Source organism: Centruroides vittatus, unplaced genomic scaffold (assembly GCF_030686945.1).
Source record: "Centruroides vittatus isolate TY-2023 unplaced genomic scaffold, ASM3068694v2 contig_817, whole genome shotgun sequence".
NCBI lineage: Eukaryota > Metazoa > Arthropoda > Arachnida > Scorpiones > Buthidae > Centruroides > Centruroides vittatus.
Window position 1 is genome coordinate 79,033 of NW_027122532.1, and position 20,706 is coordinate 99,738.

At 30.9% G+C, this 20,706-nt stretch overlaps 2 protein-coding genes across 2 annotated transcripts in view; one reads left to right on the top strand and one right to left on the bottom strand.

The window, feature by feature from the left end:
• The window catches only part of LOC136982216 (major facilitator superfamily domain-containing protein 6-like), a 54,114-nt gene extending 43,165 nt beyond the window's left edge, over positions 1-10,949 (bottom strand). The window contains exon 1 of the mRNA XM_067278653.1: positions 10,871-10,949. The gene's annotated coding sequence lies outside the window, so the exon portion shown is untranslated. The remainder of the gene's footprint in view (positions 1-10,870) is intronic.
• On the top strand, positions 1,590-15,116 carry LOC136982215 (major facilitator superfamily domain-containing protein 6-like). The gene is made up of 5 exons (XM_067278652.1): positions 1,590-1,820; positions 6,821-8,194; positions 8,368-8,518; positions 13,526-13,605; positions 14,576-15,116. Exons 1-4 carry the CDS (start codon positions 1,688-1,690, stop codon positions 13,593-13,595), a joined length of 1,728 nt encoding a protein of 575 aa, XP_067134753.1. The 5' UTR covers positions 1,590-1,687; the 3' UTR covers positions 13,596-13,605; positions 14,576-15,116.
• The last annotated feature ends 5,590 nt before the right edge of the window (positions 15,117-20,706 follow it).

The following is a 20,706-nucleotide window of genomic DNA, read 5'->3' on the forward strand; positions in this document are numbered from 1 at the left end:
GTGGCAGGTAAGGGGCACTAAATCTGGCACGTAACGTATCATACGATTTCGATTTATCATTCTTTTGGTTTATCTCTTGATCATCATTTCTTCAATCAGCTTTGAAAACTCTTTTCTAATTAAAGCATATTCCTTTAATTCTTTAAATATTGTTATTCGAAGTCTAAAACTTTGGCAGATATAAATATCGTTAAAGCCAAGTATGCTTACTACACTCCTTTTCTAGCTGATTGCAGTGGAGCGTTAACCTATGAGCAAATGGAAAAATGCCCGGGGCCTCCACCAACAGAGGCCCCAAATCAATCTTTTATAGGAAGATATTTCTCTAAAAAATTTTCTCGAAAAAAAATATCTAAAGTCAACACTACGCGTGCTTCCTAATTCAAATTTTACTGGGCCTCGTGAAGATATAACGTGCCACTGGCTAATTGGCTTTCCTCTACTTTCTATTTTTCTGTTTGAATCTATCTGATAGACTGACTAGGGTCTTACATACTCGACAATATTAGGCAAGATGAATCGACGAGCAACACGAATTCGTTTGCTAATTGTGAGGCCGGAATAAGTGAAACCGGAGGTATACAACACCACACGGAAGACCTGCATAAATAAATTTCTGGTGAAACATCATTCAAAACAATTCTACAAATTCTTAACTTACGAAATTAAATTCGAGGTCTAAAATACCTATATAATGGGCTCTAAGTTAGCTCTGTTCTTTAGAATTTACAGCTTAAACTATAAGAGAATCTATAATCAAATTTAAATTAAAATCACATGGGTGTTTCAAAATATGCAATAAATAAGTAGTGATAGTATATTAATATAAAACAATAGTAAATATGTAGGAATGGGAGATTGTGTGAAAATCAACAATAAGCAGTATAAACTTTCACCAACACACTTTTTATTAAATAAAATTTGGATATGTAACTTGTACCTAAAATATAAACATGATTTAATATAACTATATATAATATAATCCAACGAATTAATTAAGCAAAAAGTATATAATCATAAACAAAACATATGCTTTATATTTAGAATTTTTATATATTTTATAATCGCTTTAAAATTTATAAGCTACTATTTTTGTATTGTTTATTACAGGAAAACTAAAATTGTCAACATGGTTTTTCTTTTTATCCATAAATAATTAAATAAAAAATTAAAACAGATAAAAATAATAATATAAATTATTATAATTAAGTTTGAACGTTCATCCAAGTGTTTATATGAAGCAAACAACCTGATTTCTATAATCAGCAGAACAGACTGTTGAAGATGCCATTATTAATCGATCACTTAGAGCTTTTTTTAAGAAAATAATCAACAAAATTATCTAAATTATATATAAAACTACATAATAATTTAAAAATTGTAAAATTTTTATACTGAAAAATATAATTTACGTTACATTAATTAAAGATATGTGAACAAATCGAGTGTTTGGTTGTATATTGTTGTATATTAAACATATATTTTTCAAAAATCTTTCGAAATTTAACAAATATTTCTATCCAATTGTATGAAATGTAAATTTTTATATTGCAAAACAAAGTTCTATTTACTATAAATTGCGGTATCATCATGTAGTATTCATTTTTATGATCTCTTCTCGTCGTGGATATATTATCTGATGCCACATTATAGAATTAAAAACGAGTAGTTATGGTATCTTTCTATCATGGAGGATCAATTTAATGATGCCATGAACAATATAGAGATTATAGAAATAGAAACGAATAAGAAAAAACAAAAGTGCCTTATCAACAGGAGACTTTTACCGTTAAAAATACATTACTTTCTTTTAGCGGCAGGTAAGTTACTATTTTGCTCTTTAGTAAATTATTCTTTAAGATAATGATATTAATATTCATACGCTTAACTTTATAATTATATTGTGTATTTACAATAGTCATATAAAAATATAGAATATTACCTTACATTCATTTTTAAAGGAAAAAAAGCTGGTAACGTTATTGGTGGACTTTCCCGGCATTCTTTATTTGTTTACATCCCTAATAACTGCTGCTTTACCATTAAGTCTTCAGATAAATACATAAAATTACTATTATAAGTGATTACGGGTAAAAAAGAGGATCGATTTAACCATTTTAAAAATATTAAAAACATTACCTTCCCTCACCTCTAAAACATATAAATATCCTTCGGTCTCAGGGGATCTTGAAACGTCGAGAAATGAATAAGAATTGGAGTTTTTCTGTATGTATAAATATTAGTGTGTGTATAAGGGACGTGATTTTTTCACGACTTTGAGGCTCAATAATTTCTGTACCTTTTGTCGAAAATTTCTGAAATTTCGTAGAATTTTAGGGAGAAATGTTTCTAGAATTTTCGATTTTCCTGAAAATATTTAGAAATGTTTCCCTAACTGTCTGCAAAATTTGAGAAATTTTCGACAAAAGGCACAGGAATTAAGCTTCAAACTCGTGAAAAAATCACGCTCCCCACACATACTAACATCCTGGAACACTGGAAATTGCACACTGGAAATTTTTTTTTCTGCATTTCTGGACGTTTCAAAGGTTTTTTGATTCCAAAAATGCAAAATTTTCAGGGGTTTATTTTTTGACCGATTGCCATACTTTCCCCCTGTTATATAACAGCCAGAAAAGTAAAAGTATAAAACAGATAAAAGTTTATGAAATTTAACCTTACATTTTATTGTTTAATAAACTTAAAAATTTATTTTTATTAGAAAACTTTATTATTTTATAGTTTGTGGCGGTTGTAGATAATGATAAAAGCAATACTATTTTATATTTTAATGAAACCGGTCACTAGTGGCCCACGAGTCATACTTTGAAAATCACTGACCTAGACGGTTCCATTTGATAGACAGTTCATTACAGTCCAATCGCTATGTAAAATTAGCATTTTTCACCAAATATTTGAGAAAGAGAGTGTGTGTGTGTGTGTGTGTGTTTTACACGAATATTTACGAGAGAATAACTCATTATCTCAAATATTCATGTGAAATACTGATTCTATACTGCTATAATTATTGGCCTTAACTATCAAATGAAACCTCCTAGCTTAGTGATCTTGAAAACTCAAAGTGTGATCAGTAGACAACTGTGATGTCTGATACATTTTATACATTAAACAAAAGTGTATATAATAAAGAAAATTATCTAAAATTATTTTTTATTTGTCACAAATGTCCCTGATTTCTTTACATTACTGTCACATGCAGTCTCATTCTCTACGAATGTGACATCATTTAAAACAATCCACATTATGCAATTAAAACACGTATTTTAGATAATGAACGTTGCGTAAATCTTACTTAACTTTTACTTTTCAAAGTTTATTGTAATTTAAAAACAGTATATCGGCATTAATTATTCAATAAATATTTCTGAAATATCATGAACAGTTTGTCTAACGTATTTAGTTTGAAACTAACTTCTGGAATTTACGAAAAAATTCAAATAAATTACGATTTTTAATTATTAAAAAATCGTTTTATATCACTTTTTCTTAAAATTCGTGTATTTATAACGAGTAAATTGTAAATAATTATTTATAAAATTAACAAAAAATTATTATTATTGATATCAGAACTTAAATTTGTATTAATTTCTAGTTTTAATAAAATATAGCAATATTATATTTTAGATAAATAAATAATTTATTTACATTTTCTTTCTGAAGAAAACACATATTAATAAATATTCATTATTAACCAAAACTCTAAAAAAATTAAAACGTAGGAAGAGATTTTAAAGCGATTTTCTAATGAAGAAAAAGAAAAAAGGAAATGACTATCCTAGAAAAAATAGCACGAAACAGATTTTAGTATTGTGCTATTTCATAAAAAAGTCAACAAAGATCGATGAACATCGAAGAGACTAAATCTTCATCACTCTGCCTCACCCACGATAGCCATTAAAAACTTTCCTTGCAAGAGTCAAAATTGTGTGACTCCATCTGTTATGAGATTTTATTAAAAATAAGCTATTTATATTATTAATTATTATAAAATGGCAAAATGCTTAATTTTGAGGGTAGGGATGGATTTTATAAAAAAAATTGTAAATGCAAATAACGAGTAAATTCTTAATTAAGTCAAACCCTACTTCAGATATGACAAATAATCCACCATTATCTCCTCACCTCTTCGTCCTATAGCCACCAAAATTTAATATCAATGCCCCTAATACACAAACCTCTTTGTGTAATTCAGAAATTTTCGATAAAAGGCACAGAAGTTATTAAGCTTCAAACTGGGTGAAGAAAATCGCTCCCCTCACAATTAGTATTTTCAATTTTTTATAAAACCCATTCCTACCCTTAAAATTAACTTTTTTGTCATTTTATAATAGTTAAAAATATAAAATGTTTTTAAAATAAAATATGATAATAGATAGGGCACCAAAATGTTAAATGTTGCCGAGAAAGTTGAGAAACAGGTTTTAATTTTTTAATTAAATACCGAAATATTTCTAGTTCAGTGATGGGCAACCTTTTACAGATATGCGAATAACCTTCTGCAGCATAAAGTTTTTCTTAAAGCCTGCTGATTAATATATAATTATAATTCATAACTTAACCGCCAGTACAATAGGTATTAAAATAATATATGCTAATGATACGCAAACTACTAATATATTGTTCATTTTCATCTATTCTTCTTTAGTTTAAATGTTTTTCGTCACGAATATCAACTTAATTAGGGTTGCATAACGGCGTGAGACAACTTTTATCACCAAATGTACAAAACTATCCCGTATTGAAAGGATTGTATTGGTTCGAATCGATACCATAACACAAGGTTAAAAAAGCCCACTTAATTAGTGTACGGCTATTTTCTGAATTTAAATAAATATATTTAACACTGAATAATTTTTAGCTTTAAATTTATTAGTGTTTTTCTGACCTTGAACGTGATTTTCAAGGTCAAGCGAAACAAATTTTATAAAAAAAAAGGGGATCCCATCCGATTTTCCAGGCACGACTTTCTAGGTAACTACATTAAAAAAATTAATATATCTTCAGTACTTTTGGAATAAAAAGAACACAACGAATTTTAATAGGTTAAATATTTTCTTCAAATTTTCTTATAAATCGATTGGTTTGGTTTTTATTAAGTTATGGCAACGCAACACTTTGGCGATCTGCTTAGGGGATGCCTTCCGGGAGGTCTTTTTAAGGGTAACTGACCCCTATTGTTTTTACAGTCGTGGAGAAAACCCGGAAAACTCCACGTGGTCAGCCCGTCCTGGCGAGCGCCCAGTGTTTAGGGAACAGAACTGCTTGGCCACTGGTGAGCCCTTCTATAAATCGAACCAATTTTAAAATTTATAATTTGCAATATAGCGCACATTCATACTGTATTCACAATTATTTTAATTATTTCAGTCTTGAACTGTCTCAAGATACAAGCAGCTCTATTACTCTTAAGATTAGTTTTCAATACTATATTAATTGTAAAATATTTTCAATTCAAAAACACTATTCGTTGAAATTTTGAATCCATAATTTACTTCTTTGATATAAATGATATATTATTCAATCCCTTCATTAAAGAACCATTACTAGTATTTTCTAGTTGTATAATTTATTGTCTTTTGCTATAAATATCGTAGATTTATAAAAATGTTTATCAAACAATGGCTTCTTATTTTACAATATTTAAAATAGCGTGCGTTCCAAGAAACTGCAAACTCAGCAAATTAAATCGGGAATGAATGTTGCGGAAATAATTTTATTCATTTAATTTGCATTGTTATTACGAATTTGTAAAGTGCTACTCTCATATATATACATAACAAATTTTACCAAGCCTATTACAGGTTAGACCAGATCCACAATAGGGCGGCCTGGACCAATATATATATATGCTGGGCTCGGTGTTCAGAATTTGCACGTAAAATTTATGACAAACTTCATTTTCTATACTTTTACTCCAACGACAGCTCTCCAGTGACCTAGCGTATAAAACCATTGATCAATAGAACGTGGTCGTGGGTTCAGGCCTGTTATAATAAACCAAGCTTTAATTATAAAACAAATATATACAGATAAAAATGAATATAAACACAGGAAAGTTTTTCTACTATATGAAATATTTTCCACTATTTTATTTATTTATTTTTAATTACAAATGTGTAAAAACCAATGATTATTAATCGTAATAGTTTGTTATTGTAGCATGTGAATAATAAAATAAAATTGTTTAAAAACACCTATTCCTGTATTTAAATTATACAATAAAAAGTATATTTTATTGTATAATTTATATATGCAATTTATCAGATACCGCTTGTTAATATGTCTAATCTAAACTTAGTTATTTACTATAATATATATTAATATATTTAGAAAAATAGCATTCTAAGAATTGTACATAAAACGCATTGTTATTTTACCTCAATTTTGGTGTATATGAATACATGCTTTGTATTTTATATATATATAAAATTGAGAAATCATTAACGGTAATAAGACTAGCATAAAAGGAAAGAAGAGAAAGAAGAGAAAACAGAATAATAGTTAGAAATCACCAATGAATTATTAAAAGTCAAGAAATTAGCCTTAAAACAACATACAAAGAATCTGATTATAATAAAATATAATGAACAATCAACTTCTTTTTTAGTTTATAAACATAATGAAATTTTTTTACTACTCATAAATTTGAATTAAATTGACTTTTTACCATTACTGCACTAAATTTTAAAAAAGTAAACAATAGTAAAAATTAAGCTTATACAATATATATTTTAAACATTAATTTGTGTCAACATTATCTAAATTTAGTAAAAAATTAAAAAATGTTATTTATTTTCAGCTCAATCAGCTGTTATTCCATATCTTCCTATATTCGCCAAAGAATCTGGAATTAGTGCAATTGCCGTAGGGGTGGTGCAGTTATTAGCTCCTCTGATAGCTACAGTAGCCAAGCCTTTATTTAATGCATTTACTAATTATCTACACAATCTAAAACAAAGTTTAATGGGATTAGTTATCATAAATACTATCTGTTGTATTGTGGTGATGTTTATTCCAACATCAAAAATGAATAGTTTGACGTTGATCTCAACGTTTTCTTGTGATTCGTATGAATGGACAACGCCTCTACCCGAAGAGTCTCCATTTAGAACGTTAGAAGCAAACGAAACGATGGTATGTGGCACGTTGTGTACAACTTGCGCTGTTTATAGTCCTTCGTCAAATATCACCGACATTATACCAGATATAATTTTGGAAAATTATTACGACAATGCCACAACGATGATATGTAAGCAGAAAGAGGAAAGACGTTTGATGCATCTGATAACGCTTGAAAATGGTATGGTTGCTGTATCAAACGACAGCAAACCGACCTGTGCTACAAAAGTGGTTTATAACTGTACCATTGTTTGCCCTTGTAATTACAGCTGCTGTTCAACTGTTAATGATTACGCTAACACTCAGTTTTGGATGATTTTGATTCTTTACTTTTTCTTATCTTTATTGGCTGCCATGATGAACAATTTATCAGATACCGCTTGTTACGAGTTGGTACATAATAGCCCCCGAATTTACGGTAATCAGAAATTATGGACGTCACTCGGTACCGGTGGTTTTGCTTTATTAACTGGATACATATTAGATTTATTTACATCCCAACAAAAAACTGATTATTTAGTTGGGTTTTACATTATGGTAAGCGTAATGTTTCTCGACTTTGTAATTTTATGTGGTGTCGAAGTGGATGTGGTTTCAACTGCGACTAGTAATATGGAGCTTTTAAAATTATTTTATTCGTGTTATAGAAATATTGTTTTCATCTGTTTTGCCTTTTATATCGGTATCATTTCTACTCTTTTAAACAGTTTTTTATTTTGGTATCTTGCTGATCTCGGCGCATCGAAAACACTAATGGGTATGGCTCTATTTATCAACTGTATTTCTGAAATTCCCACATATTTTTATTCTTTTAAGATAATTGAAAAATTGGGGCATTTTATTACAACGTTTTTTGCATTAGTATGCTACAGTATTCGATATTTCATGTATTCTGCACTTGAAGATCCTTGGTATGTTCTACCAGTGGAAGTGATGCAAGGATTAACTTATAGACTTTTTTACGTAACTTTAACTTCATATGCGAAAAAAATTTCTCCACTAGGAACTGAAGTAACGATGAAAGGAATTTTAGCAGGAGCATTTTCTGGATTTGGTAAATCAAATTTTTTATTTTTTACAATGTCTTATAACAGAAAATAATATGGAATCTTTTTACTTCAATTTTAATAATAAATTAACACAAACCTACATTTAACCTTTGCCTGAAATTGCTGTTATTTTAAATATATATATATATAATATATATATATATATATTGTTTTTCAGGCTGGGCAGTTGGGAATATTTTAGGAGGATGTTTAATGGATATTTTTGGCGGAAGATATACGTTTCATTACGCTGCGATTGCAACTACTTTAGGATATTGTCTTTTGATGTTTCTTCATTTATTATTAAAATTTTTTGAAAACAAAAGGAGGTAAAATCTTTAAATTTTAATTAGTTTTTAAAAAATAATTTATATATAAATACGAATATATAAATCTTCCTTTATATATGCAAGATTAGAGTATTAATCTTTAAAATTTTTTAACTAAAAATTACTTGATATTATATATAAGGTTGCGTAAACAAAAAAAAAAGCTGCAAAAAATCAATGCGCGTTATCATGGCGGAGAGAGATTTTTACAAATATCGGTATTTCACGAATCCTGATAAATACATTTCGTGTTGGATAGCACAGGGAGACAGTCCTCGATGTAGTAGAGCTTCGAATTCGGATGATACACTCCTCGTTGGATAACGTCAAAGCAGAAATGCAGATGAAGCACACAAATACAGTAGAGAGTCGTTAATCGGAACCCCGGTAATCTGAATCGCCGGTAATCGGAACGATTTTCAGTCGGACTGTGTCGTGCTGAATCGAACGTTTTTGATACTAGATTTACTTCTAAAGTATAATTTTCATGTTTTTATATTCTTCAATGTATTTATTTTGTTTGTACAAAATGCAGAAATAATTTTTAACGATACGATAGCCTCGATTATTATAAAAATTTTCGTTAGGCTTAAAATCGACGAAAATTCAACACGAAGCGACACGCAACGGAGAAAAATTTGAACATCGGTCAGGTTAACATATTTTTTCGTACATAATCGGTAATCGGAACAAATCACTAATCTGAACAACCCCAGTCGCCAATTGATTCCGATTTACGACTCTCTACTGTACAAATCCCAACGACTGGAAGAACGGCCGACGATTGACTAAAATCGACCATTCTCCGTCATATTCAAAGGTGCAAATTCCCTAGAAGCAACTAAGAGTGGAGGGAAAGGAGTCAATATGAACTCTGAGAAAGCCTAAGCTGACACTTTCTCAAGTCAGAAAGTTGACTTATACCTCTTCTAATGAAATCGTCATCAAATTGTTTTCCTTTACCTTGTTCGATTCTCACTTTTATTTTATATTTTAACTTGATTACGATAAATGGCATTTGTAATAAATGAATATGTTCTAATAGAATTTCTTATCCAGAGACTTGATGTGCTACTAAACTTTCTGAAAAACACTAATGTGTATAGAGAGAGGAATTATTTCAAAACAATTGTAGACTTATAAATTCCGTCGTTCGTTTGGTTTGTCTGTTGCCTGTCTGTTCTTTCTTAATCTGGAGAACGGAATTAAATAGTTGAAAGCTGAGACAAGTGTAAAAAGACTAAGGGCAGTAGGCCCCGATTAACTGTTTATAAATGTCTAATAAAAGCTGAAAGTCACGTTATTCCAATTCAAAACTTTTCCCCTGAAAGGAGGAACCGGCACGACTCTGTTGCTAACAGGAATACAGGAGGCTTGCTAACTGGAAAAGTATTATGTACAAAGGGCTTGCTAACTGGAAAAGTATTATATACAGGGGCAAGACCACTACTAATTTGAGGTGAAGATCATATAATTTAAATTAAATAAATTTAAAATATGATTAGAAATTGTATCTATTATTGTGACAGTGTCACAATACTAGCTGCAATTTCGAGCAATTATATATTGTGACACTGTCACAATAAATAATTGCTCGTTTACTTTTATTTTACTATTAAATATGCTGTTTGTTTTTGTTTATTTGTACAGTTCTGTATGCATGTTACTTTTTGTTTTTATTATTTTTAGTGTTTAATATTACAGTAGAGCGTCGTTTAACCGAAAGCCGATCAACCGAAGCGTCGGTTAACCGAAAGCTTTTCAGTCGGACTGTGTCGTGCTGAATCGAACGTTTTTGATACTAGATTAACTTCTAAAGTATATATATATTTGTTTTTATATTTTTCAATATATTTATTTTGTTTGTACAAAATAAAGAAATAATTTTTAACGATACAATAGCCACGATTATTATAATAAAAATTTTCGTTAGGCTTAAAATCGACGAAAATTCGACGCGAAGCGACACGCAACGGATAAAAATTGCAACATGAGATAGGTTAATATATTTTTTCCGTATATAATCGGTTGTCCGAAAAATAAGTTATCCGAACAAACCCAGTCCCCAAATGATTCGGATAAACGACGCTCTACTGTATATAGAATCTATTAATACATTTATACAGTTTTTACCGTTTGATATGGCGTAGCTTGGCCTTTAAACTTACTTCTTTTGTGCCAATAAACACCAACTATCTAACCGACCATGTATTAGAATTTCATTTTAGGCTTATTTTTTAGTCTTAGGTGTAAGCCTAAAATGAAAACAGTTTTCTATGATTCTCTGTTACTGATATATAAACAGAGTATGACATATACTCTGTTTATATTCGTATAATATAAAATACTAACCGTTCAACGAATTTCAATATTATAAATTCAGACGAGGATTAATTATAAAATATTAATTATTAAACTTTTGCATTGTCTTACTTTTAGAAAGCAGACGATGTTTCCTTGGTTGTTATAGGCTAATGATGCGCAGTTTCGCATTTAAATTTATTTGAATTTTGCAAAAATTATTATATTAATTGTAATACAATATTATAATCAATTTTAAAATAAAAATAAAAGTTTTTTAATACTTTAAACATGTATTAAAGAATTTTACTTATTATCTAGATGTCGCTATTATGGACATCTGGAGTAGTGCTTCCAATTTGGTCGGTATAGATACATAATAAACCAATAAAACTTTGCAAACATAAAAGATTTATTTAAAAATATTAAAAATTTCACATAATTTTTCGCTTTCGAATAAATTTAGGAAGATAACTTTTTCATAAATAGTTAATCTGGGCCTCCTATCTTTAAGCTTTTCTCATCTCGTCGCCACTTCCATCTATTTAACACCGTTCTCGAGTTTAAAGGATGACAGAAGGAGGATTGTTGGAATTTATAAGTCTACAAGTTTTTTCAAATTGCAACCCAATAATATATAATATTATTGGGTTACTATTTGACAAGAAAACAATTTTCTTGAAGTGGCCGATACATGAAAGAGGTTGGCAATTTACATTACAGCTATACGACGAATGTACTGTACAAGGTCTGTATAAGAAGGTCAGGACACGCTCCCGTGATTCTATGCGGCAGCGGCCATGTTGGGGCATATCGATAGAGACCACCATACGTGGTTCCTGCGTGAGTCGACTATTATTACGTATATACGTACTCAAAACGTTAAACAATGAGTTATTCTGCGGCACCTAATTGTAAAAGTAAGTCTACCGACCTTCGATTGTTTAGATTTCCTGCATATAAGCAGAGGAAAGCGAAATGGGTGCAGAACTGCAGACGGGATAAGTGGCAGCCAACTGAACATTCTAAACTATGAGAGGGTAGTGTATGTTATGTATTTTTCTATAGGTACTGTCTGTGAGATGTATACGTGAGCTCATATTAAATTATTTGTTGTTCAGCTTCAGGTCGAAGAATCTCAGTTTGAACTGTTAATCTCAACTTTTATGTCAGTGAGATTACATATTTTTGCCAGAGATACGAACAGTACTTTGAATGTAAAAAAACTGTATGGAAGCAAAAGCTCATTTATGCGTACTTCTGCCGACTTCCGAAAATGGTGTTTTATTATATTTGTATCTTGTGTGTTTACAGAGAAAGAAGTTATGTCTTAGATAAGCTCTGTTAAAAATATCATCAAATTGTGTTTAATATTATCCTTTTTGATTAAATTTTATGTAATTAGGAAAATATGACGTTTAAGCCTTTGTAAAGTAAAAAATGTTCATTAAATAAACGTTAGTCCAGTATTTATTTTTTAATGCATTAATATTGTATTGGTAAATGCTTTAAAATAAAATTTTGGATAACTTATGTTATTGCATTACTTTACGAAGTGCTTATATACGTAATTACATCAGTTTTAGCACCTATTTAATTATGCAACTTGAACACAAACTATATGGTGTATTTTCTCGGACACATGGCAAATTTCATCACTAAGTTTTCTTCAGTTGATTCAGTTTCTTCAACTGAAGAAAACTTAGTGATGAAATTTGCCATGTGTCCGAGAAAATACACCATATAGTTTGTGTTCAAGTTGCAGAATAAGCACCGGCACGGTTTCATAAACACTACCTATTTAATTAGTTTTATTCACGACAGCAAATGATGTGGATGATTGTTTCTTTTAAACTATTTGATAGAAAAGTTACATAAAATTGGAGTTGCATAATCATCTGAAATTATTATTATAATGTTGACTGGAAATCACTGGATTTATGCAATTTTAGTTTAATTAATGTCGTATAAAACTGGCTGCTCGTACAAGTTTGCTTAAAACATGCGACTCAAAATACCTCAAAATGGCGGCTCAAGAAGTAGTTCACGCGTGTCCTGACCTTCTCATATAGACCTTGGTACCGTACAGTACTTAAAGTGCCATCTATTGTTAACGAGGAACAGTACATTAAAAACACATTTATCGTTATTTGCTCTTCTTTATCTGTGATGTAATAATTATTTTTTACATGAAATTCATTGCGTCACAGATACGTCAGAATAAAATCTATTCCATAGTGGACTTCCATTAGCACACTGGAGCAATCTCTGATAATAACATCATTGCTACTATTGGTCAGTATTGTAACAAGGAAGGGGCCCAGAGAGGCCGGTCTCCTCTTAACTTACTTCTTAACTTTGTAAATAAATAAAATGAAGAAAAAATCAAATACGTAACAGGAAAAAGATTTGAATATTAAAAACACACTTACATATATGGGCTTATAAGTTATAATTTATAAGCGTTTACTCTTTATCCGCAGCACTAATGGCTACATTCACACTGGTATAAGGATTAATGTACTATACCGTTTGTACGTTGTAATTTAGTACGTTTACGTACTGATTTAGCATTTAGCGTTGCTATTGTTAATGTTTAGTTCCGAACAATTTAATTTATGGATAATAATAATATAAGGTAATGCTCAGTTTACAAATTATATAATAAATTTCATTAATACAGATTTTTATTATTTTAAAACTTAGGAAAAAAAGCTCTACTGCTGCAAAGTTATCGTCGCATGATAATCCAGCTTTTCAGAGAGAACTCACATAATACTTTATATGTAAGATTATCATTTAAAACTTACATAAATATATATTTCTATGTAGTTTTTGTTAATTTTTATATCATAAAATTATATATTATTTTCGTTTCGATTTGAATAAATTTTGTGTAAATCCCTCGCCTAATGCTAAGATGCTTTTATGGTTTTATTTATAATTTTATAGTGTTATATGAGATGATTAAGGTAGAAAAAGAATCAGATTTATATATTTTATTATTATGTAGTATAAAAACGGAAGTGTGCAGAACGTCTCAAAATGGCATCGCAGTAATTGAAGTCTGCAGCCAAGTTTGAATATGGAATGTCACATGATTTTGTACCACCAATACAGTTTGAAATGCAAAATCATAGTTTAATAATTGACGGTTGTTGAAGAATTACAGACGTTATTTGATATTTATGAGGAAGATCCATTTATCATTTGCCCACCATTAGCCGAGTGGATAAAACCACTGAACACCAATAGTTAGTCATGAGTTCGTGTCTAACTGATACGTAGCATTTTTAGGGTTTCCTTCGGGTGTCTAACACCTAAATAGGGACTAGTTTCCCCATAGAAAATTCTCCTGGAAGACACTCCCTTGGCAGGTCGCCAAAATGTTGAATTACTTTAGTTCTCAGTTTAATCCACATTTAATGACAGGGTTAAAATATTATACACTTAATCAAAGCCCTTCATAATATAGTAAAAGAAATTTCCAATTATTGTGATCGCTTTTTTATTGCTTCTTAATAGGCCCTACACCAACTTCCTCATCACACGTTTCCATTTTAACTGATGATCTCTAGTTATTCGTTCTCCCATAATGTAAGAGGACTTATCGCTTTAAAAAAAATTTATACGGTATAGTTTCATAACATGATTTTTTGTTTATTCAATTTACATCAACCTTTATTTATTAATTAAACATTGTTAAATAAGATTAATATACAAGTAAATATAAATCTTATTCGTTTTTATTTTCAGATAATTAAGTTCTAAAATGAAGAAGAATGATTGTATTATTCTAAGTTCATTTGCTTTGATGAATTTTATGTTGAGGAAGATCAATTGCTTTCCAGACAAGAGTTTATTAAAGAATAGACTGTAGAAAATCCTCAAATTAGATTATTATTACAGATTCTGAACAGAATGTTTCCACCGAATTCGGACAATTTATCTATTTTCAATTTGAACATTCATATTTTCGAAAAATTGCACCTTGTAAATATCATACAGACATTTAAATTTAATCTAAACACGCAAAATTAAAACTAATTCTATATCTTATAATACCACTGGAAGGTCCGAAATCGAATTCAGGCGGTCGAAATAGTCCCAAGAAATTTTCGGGGGCGATCTGTTCCGGGTTAGTCGGGTCATGTCCCACAACATCCGGCCACTTCATTATGGGCTTGGACGAACCCACAGAAAAAGGTCTTCTTAGTGCACAAAGAGTAAAAAGACATAAAAATAAATATGTTACTATGCATAATCATTAGTTATTTTACAAAATACTGTAATCAATATTCATAGTTAATGTAATAAAATACAGGCAATTAATTATTTTCACTGGTCATTCTACGTAACAACCAAATCTTTTTAACTGAAGTGATAAATTATAAAGTAAGAAATATTTTTTATTGTTATCATTTTTAAACAGACGACTTCTGCTTCTTGGAACAGGACAAACTGTGGTGACATTACGAATTTCAGAGTATGCTATGCCTTTTGCAGTTACATTTTGTCGAAAGGCATTTTCCCTTGCAGTTGCATCTCTTATACCTTTCACCATCTGTAACAGACAATTTTCTGGCAGACTGACGAAGAGCCATAATAACATCGAGAACTTCATCCTGTAAAATGAAAGTCTCTTGAAAAGTGACAAACTGGTTCGTCGAATACTTTTGAGCCAATCGGCCCTTATTGGTGACAATCTCATACATCTCCCCATCAGTATCTACTTGCAGAATTGACGTTTAGAATGTTCCTGGTGTCACTCCTTCTCGTCAACATCAGAAACTCGCTTAATAACTCCTATGCTTTTTGCCGAAAATTTCTGAAATTTCGCAGGTTGGTTTGTTTATTAGAGGATCGATGCTATTAAATTGGGGTGACTAAAGGTTGTAGGGGTGGGGAGATAAAAGGATCGGACTTAATGACGACTTTACTCGTTATTAGCATTTACAATTTATTTTTATAAAACCCATCCCTACCCTTGAAATTAAGCAATTTGCCATTTTATAATAATTAAAAATATAAAAAGTTTTGGCCGGTTGTCACTTTAGAACAATTTTTCTTATTTAAATCTAAATTGTCTTGTTTGTCCTTAGATTTGAGATTTAGGCAATTAGATAAGTGATATAAATCTAGATTGTTTCATCTCGAATTTAGCTATTTTCTTGATTTTATTTAATTATTATAAAAAAGATAATATCGGAGTTTAAACTGGTACGTGTTAGGGTTTCTCAAACGGGATCCCGGTTGTTTTTTTAACCCGGGAAATATCCCGGGAAATCCCACAAATTTCTTAAAATTCACTTTTTTCTTATTTTGTGTTAAGGTTGAGGAAATTTTGCAAATAGAAAGTATAATTAACTCATAAACTGTCAGAATACATTTGTATTTATTAATTTTAAACCTACTTATTAGTTTTTTTAATTTTTACTCGTTATGGCACGTCACAAATAGTCAATAATCAATACGTAGCTTATTTGTGGCAAGACTCTCAAAATTCTTTACCTGTAATATCTGTAATAATTGCGCTTACGTTGTGTTAATTTTTAACCATGCCCAGTAGCTTCGATAACTGCGTAACGCCAAGTTGTGCAAATTGGGCAAGGATACAAACGAGTACGAAGTCTGCAAGTATGAAGTTTTTCTTCATAACCCGATTATTAAAGACAAACGAACTGCCGAATTATTGGGATATGATGTTTCTATTAAAGCAGTCGAGGTAAACAAATCAAGAATACTAGAAAGCAAAAGAAGTACTGCAATAAATCTCGAAAACGAACTATAAATCTTTCGGGATACAAGTGAAAAACCACATCTGTCTTCTCTTAAATGCTTTAAACACGATTCCAATCACATCAATTGAATTGGAAAAGGCATTCTCGGTAGCGAGACTTTTCATTACTAAAATAAGAATTAGATTGGGTGATCGGAGTATGGACCATCTTTGCTTTTTAAAATCTTATAAAAATTTACAATATTTTGTATTATGTTTTATTTAAAAAACGAAAATTACCTTCTAAGTTAGAAGTTTGATCTAAGTTTTTTTTTAACTCAATTCAAAGCATTTTGTTGTTGTTGTATGCAGTTTCCAACAAACTTTAATACATTTTTTCTATTGGTGAAAATTTCTACGTAATTCAAAGGAAATTTTTAATATATATCTTACACAGCGTTATTAATATGATTTTGGAGGTTGCGGAACGTATTAAATTACTTTAAAAGACGAAAAATAATTATATCATTTGATTTCATGATAATTTGTATATCTTAAAAATAATTAATTTTGTCCCCGGGAAATGAGAAACCCTAGTATGTGTAGTACTTAATCCTGGATATACCAATATTTTTATAATCTAAGTTTGAAACGGTTCTTGAAGGGCTTTACTCTCAGCCACATGATTGTTTATTTATAGTGTGCTACGGTCAATCTGATTTGTACCATACTTTTAGTACGTTGTTGATTTTTTTCGGACAGTGTTTTTTTTTATTTTTGTAGGATATAAGTATTGTTATTGTGTTTTTATTACAGTTATAGTTTGTTTGTAAAAATTTTTATTTCAACTTGTGAAAATATTTACAATGAAAAACTACATTTTGACCTTTGTCATGTTATGAACCACATTGTTGACGTTAAAATCTTTCTAAGAGATAATAAGGAACTAATAATTGTGGAAAATGAAAGAAGTGTTGCATTTGCCCATCAAAAATAGACAAAGAAAACACGTCAGTAAGTGCATATGTATAAACTGCACCATTAGGATGTGTACAAATTGTCCATGATATGAATCATTCTGGATAACAAAGGTATATTAGCAAGAACTAATCTTTTGTTCGTTACGTTATTTACACAAATGTCTAGAACAAATTTCATTAATTACATTAAAACTCTTCCCTTTCTTTGCATACGTAAAATATTTTAGCTCACAACACAAATGACACGCCCTCGTGAATAAAAAGAAAATGGCGGACGTATATTCAATTTTCTCTAAACATGGCGTCACTACAGTCACTCTATGTAGAATATTCTAGCTCGTTGGTTTTATTCATAAACCGTATTTAGGGAAAGAAGAGATACGAGAAAAGATCACTAGGGAATGAATGGATAGGGTTAAAAAACACGTGTTTATAATAATTTTAATAAAATAAATGAATTTGGAAAAGTATTATGTACTGTATTTAGTAATATATTGATATTTTTAAAGTTAGTCAATTAAATTAGCGAATTTCTTTTCTGGCATCAGTGTTTTTTAAAACTCTTTCTGCCTTGTGGCACAATGAGGTCTTTGTTAGCAAGCCTATTATGATTTTGGAAGACCCACAATGGGGTGACTTGATAGCAAAAGACTTGACCTGATATATCCAGAAGGACCACTCGCCGAAATATTTATGGTTTTTCGACTCTTCCGGATTCAATCCCGGGTCCTCCAGATCGGTAGGCTGCTACTTCAATAGCTCGGCCATGCTGAAGTTGAAGACAGCGTTAAAAAACTATCGATGAAACAACAATGCCGGCATTGTTGTATTGAAAATACTTTATTTTTAATGTGAAGATTGAAAAACAATTCGATTCGGGAGAACAATAGATTTTTAAAATAATTTTTAGTGTAAAACTAATTGTACGAGTATAAGATCATGAAAATATTTATAAATCGGGAGAAGACAGAATGGAACTTCTGGAAGATTTGGAGAAAATAGTAAAAACGAAGCAGCTGCAGTTCGAATTAGTGACGAATCCAGAAAAACTCAAAAGGAGCAAGCTCAAAAATTAAAAATATTTGAATCATTCATTATAGGTGTGTTTTATTACCTTGTGCGAGACGATTATATTGTGGATGGTCCGATAAACCATATTTCCTATTATGTTTTTAAAAACGTTTTGGAATTCAAATAAATAAATTTTAATTGCTTTGCGTCAATAGAGAAAGCTTGATCACTTATAGTGTCCCCATGGATCTCCGGTTCGAACCGAAGAATTAGAGTCAATATGAAAAAAGTTTACTTCCTGGGCTTAAAAAATGAATTTTAAGCGTAGCTTATGTTATAATTTTACTTCTCTAATTATATTTTTGTTCCGATGGCATAAAGTAAGTTTTTTCAAAGGGTCTTGAATTTTCCACGTAATTTATTGATTAGTGACCACATTTGACCACCAAGGAAAAGAGGTGGTTTAAACTTTAACTAAAATAAGCCATATGCTCGAGATTTGTTTACGCACGTTCTTTAATTAATTACGGGTAACCCCCGTATAACACGGGAGTTACGTTCCAAAAATTTGCCGTGTTATGCGAATTCGTGTTATGCGAATTCGTGTTATACGAAACAAAGAACTAGTGCGAAAAGGGGAGTTAGGTTCCAAAAATTAAAAAAACATGCTATTAAATCCTTCTTTAAATCGGATTTATGATTCACAAAAGGCATCGGGCATCGGGCCATACAAAGATTTATTTGTATGGCCCGATGCAGGATCGGGTTGTATGATTTTATTTGTAACTTTGTATGTCCCGATGCAGGCATCGGGGCATACAAAGTTACAAATAAAAATAATAATACAGTAATCCCTCGCTACTTCGCGTTTCATTTATCGCGGCCTCAGTATATCGCGGATTGTTCAAAAATATTCATCAAAAACTCAAAATTGAGGAATTATGGCGCGAAAGTTGCTCGCACGCTAGCAGAAGGCAGGGAGTGCCCACACAATTCAAAATCCACGTCTCTGATTGGCTGGCTAGCATCCCGCCATTTGATATCCCTCCCGACTCGGGAATCTCGCAAGCTGATTGGCCTAGATGTTTCTTCCTAGACGAATCTCGTTAGCTGATTGGCCCAAGAAATCGACGACAACATGGTCAGAGCCGTAGAATTCAGTAACCGTATTGACGGTGTAATGGCGTTGTACAAGGGCATCTTTGCTCAGAAGAAAAAACAACGGTCACAACTCCCCATCACGATGTTCCTTGTGTGCCGAAAACGTTCTGCAGAAACTCCTTCTGCGGCCTCTACGCCGCCTCCTGCAGTTACCCCAGCTCTATCCGAAGCTGCCCGCGACGATCGCGTTAAAAATGAGAGGGTGATACTACTTCGCGGTTTTTCACTTATCGCGGCCGGTTCTGGTCCCTATTAACCGCGATAACTGAGGGATTACTGTATACTGAATATTATACTGTAAAAATATAAAATATATATAAAATAATTTATATTGTTAATTTAAATAATTGGTAGGAGCGCCCCTAGTGGCCGTTTTTAGCATACAGAGATAGAATCCAATTTTTCAGCTTTATATAGATTTTTTTATGGGTAAAATACTTATTTAAGTAAATATTTTACCAGAGATTATTCATCCTATATGATGATCTTAGCATGAGAATCATCAACTGGTAATAGTTTTTATTACTTAGTCATTTGAAGACCTAGTCCTTTCCAAAAGAGGAACCACCATTTATTGCTTTTGTGTTCCAAAAATTTCGACGATACAATCTGGCGACAGACCTTTCTTTATAGGCTTCTAGTCGCCAAACGTTAAAAAGTCTTTTAAAAACACAAAAAAAAAATCCAGTTAAAAATACAAACATTTTTAAAAGGTAGGAACTGGTGATATTGGACGTCTTCTGCTTTCCCATCATACTTTCTTGGGTTTTTTCAGCTTTTATCTACAACTGAGTGAGCGCTGGTAAATGTAGATTAGGAAACTGACCCCTGTATCGTCGAAATTTTTGGAACACAAAAGCAATAAATGGTGGTTCCTCTTTTGGAAAGGACTAGGTCTTCAAATTACTAAATATAATTGTCGCCATCGGACGAAATTTTCAAAAGGAAAAGTTTTTAATACATTTCATGCTGTACGAGGGTTTTTACCTAATTCCCGAACCGTGTTAGAGTGAATC